This window comes from Boleophthalmus pectinirostris, unplaced genomic scaffold, assembly GCF_026225935.1.
Source record: "Boleophthalmus pectinirostris isolate CB_2022bp ecotype Guang Dong unplaced genomic scaffold, ASM2622593v1 HiC_scaffold_9, whole genome shotgun sequence".
In the NCBI taxonomy this organism is placed as follows: Eukaryota; Metazoa; Chordata; class Actinopteri; order Gobiiformes; family Gobiidae; genus Boleophthalmus; species Boleophthalmus pectinirostris.
In genome coordinates, this window is record NW_026571541.1 from 38,864,288 (window position 1) to 38,870,264 (window position 5,977).

The window sequence follows — 5,977 nt, forward strand, 5'->3', positions numbered from 1 at the left end:
GCACATTCACATGTGTGTGTTTGTATATGAGCACATTCACATGTGTGTGTATGTATGAGCACATTCACACGTGTGTGTATGAGCACATTCACACGTGTGTGTATGAGCATATTCACACGTGTGTGTTTGTATATGAGCACATTCACATGTGTGTGTTTGTATATGAGCACATTCACATGTGTGTGTTTGTATATGAGCACATTCACATGTGTGTGTATGTATGAGCACATTCACATGTGTGTGTATGAGCACATGTGAAACAGTAGTGTGTTATGTTTGTGGTCGTCGTGGAGACTCACGGTGATGAAACGCCGCCTCGATGTCTTTGGCAGGAGCTGAAACGGACCAATCAGAGAGTGAGCTGAGAGAATGAGGAAGTAAACCGTCCAATCAGCTTCAGAGCAGAAAACATGACCCGAGGGAAACACCGACACTGGAGGTTTTATCTTTATCTGAGGTCAGAGCTTCACTTCACCACAAAACACCACAACAAACACAAACACCACAACAAAACACAAACACCACAACAAACACCACAACAAACACAAACACAACAACAACACAAACACAACAACAAACACAACAACAAAACACAAACACCAAAACAAACACCACAACAAACACAACACAACAACAACAACACAACACAACACAACAACACAACAACAACACACAAACAAACACAAACACAACACACAAAACACAAAACACAACAACAAACACCACAACAACAAACAAAACAACAAACACACAACAACACAACACACAACAAACAACAAACAAACAACAACAACAAACACAAACACAACAACAAACACAAACACAACAACAAACACACAAACACACACAAACACAACAACAAACACAAAAACAACAACAAACACAAACACCACAACAAACACAAACACAACAACAAACACAACAACAAACACAAACACAACAAACACAAACGTCGCAACAAATACAAATGCGGCAACAAACCAAAAAAGCCACAACAGAAGTGACCGTGTGACTCGTTGTGACTCTATTTTCCGACTGATCGATCAAGCGGCAAGTGAAGAAGAAGAAGAACAACGAGTCCCGCGGTCACTTCTGTTGTGGCTTTTTTGGTTTGTTGCCGCATTTGTATTTGTTGCGACGTTTGTGTTTGTTGTGACCCTCTCGGCTTTATCTCTACACAGAAGTACTTGAGTATTTATCTCTACGCAGAAGTACTTGAGTATTTATCTCTACGCAGAAGTACTTGAGTATTTATCTCTACGCAGAAGTACTTGAGTATTTATCTCTACGCAGAAGTACTTGAGTATTTATCTCTACGCAGAAGTACTTGAGTATTTATCTCTACGCAGAAGTACTTGAGTATTTATCTCTACGCAGAAGTACTTGAGTATTTATCTCTACGCAGAAGAAGTACTTGAGTATTTTATCTCTCTACGCAGAAGTACTTGAGTATTTATCTCTACACAGAAGTACTTGAGTATTTATCTCTACGCAGAAGTACTTGAGTATTTATCTCTACGCAGAAGTACTTGAGTATTTATCTCTACGAGAAGTACTTGAGTATTTATCTCTACGCAGAAGTACTTGAGTATTTATCTCTACACAGAAGTACTTGAGTATTTATCTCTACACAGAAGTACTTGAGTATTTATCTCTACACAGAAGTACTTGAGTATTTATCTCTACGCAGAAGTACTTGAGTATTTATCTCTACGCAGAAGTACTACATAAGTACTTGAGTATTTATCTCTACACAGAAGTACTTGAGTATTTATCTCTACGCAGAAGTACTTGAGTATTTATCTCTACACAGAAGTACTTGAGTATTTATCTCTACACAGAAGTACATCGGTGTTTGTCTTGGCGCAGACGTTCAGGAGAGTCGTCCTGGCACGCGGCTGCGGGGGCTGGACGATCACCCATAAAACGAGTAAAAACAAGACATGAGATTATTTGCATATTTGCAAAACTGTGTCTAAACACACAGTTTCTTTTGTCTTTGTTTTCATCTTTGTTTCAAGTCTAGATGTTCCGGGTGACAGACGTTTATAAATGTGTTTATCTTCAGTCACACTGTTTGTGTTTGTTTGTGAGTGTGTGTGTTTGTGTGTGTGTGTGTGTTGTGTGTGTGTGTGTGTGTGTGTGTGAGTGTGTGTGTGTGTGTGTGTGTGTGTGAGTGTGTGTGTGTGTCTGTGTGTGTGTGTGTGTGTGTGTGTGTGTGTGTGTGTGTGTGTGTGTGTGTGTGTGTGTGTGTGTGTGTGTGTGTGTGTGTGTGTGTGTGTGTGTGTGTGTGTGTGTGTTGAGTGTGTGTGTGTGTGTGTGTTGTGTGTGTGTGTGTGTGTGTGTGTGTGTGTGTGTGTGTGTGTGTGTGTGTGTGTGTGTGTGTGTGTGTGTGTGTGTGTGTGTGTGTGTGTGTGTGTGTGTGTGTGTGTGTGTGTGTGTGTGTGTGTGTGTGTAGTGTGTGTGTGTGTGTGTGTGTGTGTGTGTGCTGTGTGTGTGTGTGTGTGTGTGTGTGTGTGTGTGTGTGTGTGTGTGTGTGTGTGTGTGTGTGTGTGTGTGTGTGTGTGTGTGTGTGTGTGTGTGTGTGTGTGTGTGTGTGTGTGTGTGTGTGTGTGTGTGTGTGTGTGTGTGTGTGTGTGTGTGTGTGTGTGTGTGTGTGTGTGTGTGTGTGTGTGTGTGTGTGTGTGTGTGTGTGTGTGTGTGTGTGTGTGTGTGTGTGTGTGTGTGTGTGTGTGTGTGTGAGTGTGTGTGTGTGTGAGTGTGTGATGTGTGTGTGTGTGTGTGTGTGTGTGTGTGTGTGTGTGTGTGTGTGTGTGTGTGTGTGTGTGTGTGTGTGTGTGTGTGTGTGTGTGTGTGTGTGTGTGTGTGTGTGTGTGTGTGTGTGTGTGTGTGTGTGTGTGTGTGTGTGTGTGTGTGTGTGTGTGTGTGTGTGTGTGTGTGTGTGTGTGTGTGTGTGTGTGTGTGTGTGTGTGTGTGTGTGTGTGTGTGTGTGTGTGTGTGTGTGTGTGTGTCTGCCCCGGGGCGGCTGTGACCACAGATTGTGTCGTGACTGAAGGAGGAGGAGCTGTGAGGTTTTGCACAAATCCAGTGATTCATTCATGACTGAACTGAGTTTGAGTTTGTGAAATAAAAATCAATATTTCTTAAAACTCAAAAGTTGAATCAAGTGGAGGCGAAGTCAGAGGAGACAGAGGGTCAGAGGGGTCAGGGGTCACAGGGGTCAGAGGGGTCAGAGGGGTCAGAGGGGTCAGAGGGGTCAGAGGGTCAGAGGGTCAGGGGTCAGAGGGTCAGGGGTCAGAGGGGTCAGGGGGGTCTGTACCTGACTGGCGGCGGCTGCGTCGTAGCGGGAGGTTTCCGTCCAGCAGCAGAGGAAGACTCTTCCTGCTCTTCTCGGGGGTGAAGGACAGCGCCTCCTGTGGCTCTGGAGGGAAACACACAGACACCGGGTCAAAATATTAAAACAAATATTATATTTATTAAAAACCTCGTTGTTTTTACTGTTTTAAGCGTCTTCGTGTTCTTGGGACTTTTATTTCACAGATGATGTTTCCAGTACTTCTGGTGTTTTTTTATTGTTTTGTTTTTTTTATTATTATTGTAGTAGAGTTAAATTTGGTTTTGAAACAACAAATTTGAAATAAACTAAACTAAAGTAATAGTGAAATAATGTTCTGACCGGACTGTCTCCTTCCTCTGTGGAAGTTGTGCAGATCCTCCAGTCTGGGAGAGGAGCAGGACTTCAGCGCCTCCTGCTGGAACTGAGGAGCTACAACACGAACAACATGAAAACACGAACAACACGAACAACACGAACAACACGAACAACACGAACAACACGAACAACAACGAACAACACGAAAACACGAAAACACGAACAACACGAAAACACGAACAACACGAACAACACGAACAACACGAACAACACGAACAACACGAACAACACGAACAACACGAACAACACGAACAACACGAACAACAAAACACGAACAACACGAACAACACGAACAACACGAACAACACGAACAACAAACACGAACAACACAAAACACGAAAACAACACGAACAACACGAACAACACGAACAACACGAAAACACGAAAACACGAACAACACGAACAACACGAAAACACGAACAACACGAACAACACGAACAACACGAACAACACGAAAACACGAACAACACGAACAACACGAACAACACGAACAACACGAAAACACGAACAACACGAAACAACACGAACAACACGGTCACAAACGTCTCCATGAAAAAAATAACTCTTTATTTTACAGTTTGGATTTGTGATCGTTCTGGAGACGAAGTGGAGACGAGGAGTTGTGCAAAGTCTAAATTTGGATGAAGTAAAAAAGAAATAAAACTCACTTTGGCAGAAGTTGTCTCCCAGAACCTGTCGGGCCTGAAACACAAAGAGAGTCCTGGTTTAGTCCTGGTTTAGTCCTGGTTTAGTTCTGGTTTATTTCTGGTTCAGTCCTGGTTTCGTCCTGGTTTAGTCTTGGTTTAGTCCTGGTTTAGTCTTGGTTTAGTCCTGATTTAGTCTTGGTTTAGTCCTGGTTTAGTCTTGGTTTAGTCCTGGTTCAGTCCTGGTTTAGTCCTGGTTTAGTCCTGGTTCAGTCCTGGTCTAGTCCTGGTCTAGACCTGGTCCAGTACCTTCTGGGGCAGTGACGCTGGGTGGTTTTCTATGATGAGTCTCTTGAGGTAGTGGACCCACAGTCTTTTCTCCTCCTGGTTCTTGGTCTGAAAAAGAAAATCCAAACCTCAAAGTCTGGTCTCTGAGGCTGAGCAGGACCAGGATGTAGGTTTAGGTGTAGGACATAGGGGTTAGTGTGTAGAGGGTAGGGTGTAGGATGTAGGGGTCAGGGCATAAGGGTGTAGGGGTCAGGGTGTAGGCAGTAGGGTATAGGGCATAGCCAGAAGTGTGTAGGGTGTAGGCTGTAGAGTGTAAGGAGTAGGGTGTAGGCTGTAGAACGTAGGGCGTACGCAGTAGGGCGTTGGCAGTAGGTAGTAGGTAGTAGGGCGTAGGCAGTAGGTAATAGGGAGTAGGCAGTAGGGTGTAGGGAGTAGGGTGTAGGGCGTACGCAGTAGGGAGAAGGTAGTAGGAGAAGGCAGTAGGGCATAGGAAGTAGGGAGTAGGTAGTAGGGTGTAGGCAGTAGTGTGTGTAGGGTGTAGTGTGTAGGCAGTAGGGTGTAGGGTGTAGGCAGTAGTGTGTAGTGTGTAGTGTGTAGTGTGTAGTGTGTAGGGCACAGACCTGTACGATGTGCTGCTGTTTGGGGATGCTCTGGTCTGAGATCTTGAAGCACAGAGGATCCTTCAGAGTCTCCACCAGCAGAAGGTTACAGCACTGACAACAAACACACACAAAACACACCGTAAACACCAGCGACGGGCACACGGGCACACGGGCACACGCTGGGAGGGCATCTGACACACGGGCACACGCTGGGAGGGCATCTGACACACGGGCACACGCTGGGAGGGCATCTGACACACGGGCACACGCTGGGAGGGCATCTGACACACGGGCACACGCTGGGAGGGCATCTGACACACGGGCACACGCTGGGAGGGCATCTGACACACGGGCACACGCTGGGAGGGCATCTGACTCACAAAGATGTGCGTGCTGTAGACGAAGTGGTCGAGGCGTTTCTTGGCGATGAGGAGCATTCGGTCGAAGAGGAAAAACGCTCGCTCCTTCTTCACCCGGTGGACGCGGAAAGAACCTTCCAGAACCAACTCCCCGAAACCAGACAGATCCGGACCAGACCAGTTCACCAGCAGAGCCTCGACCTCCTAAACACACACACACACACACACACACACACACATACACACACACACACACACACACACACACACATACACACACACACACACACACACACACACACATACACACACACACACACACACACACATACACACATACACACACACACACACACACTACACACACACACA

General features: G+C 45.5%; 1 protein-coding gene across 1 annotated transcript in view; it reads right to left on the bottom strand.

The window, feature by feature from the left end:
• Window positions 1-134: 134 nt before the first annotated feature.
• LOC129412632 (pleckstrin homology domain-containing family G member 3-like) overlaps window positions 135-5,977 on the bottom strand; it is an 8,331-nt gene continuing 2,488 nt past the window's right edge. The window contains exons 2-8 of the mRNA XM_055166735.1: window positions 5,627-5,809; window positions 5,265-5,357; window positions 4,666-4,752; window positions 4,381-4,414; window positions 3,677-3,766; window positions 3,320-3,421; window positions 135-335 (exon numbers count right to left, since the gene is read on the bottom strand). Coding sequence (XP_055022710.1) covers window positions 271-335; window positions 3,320-3,421; window positions 3,677-3,766; window positions 4,381-4,414; window positions 4,666-4,752; window positions 5,265-5,357; window positions 5,627-5,809 — 654 coding nt within the window. The 3' untranslated portion in view covers window positions 135-270. The remainder of the gene's footprint in view (window positions 336-3,319; window positions 3,422-3,676; window positions 3,767-4,380; window positions 4,415-4,665; window positions 4,753-5,264; window positions 5,358-5,626; window positions 5,810-5,977) is intronic.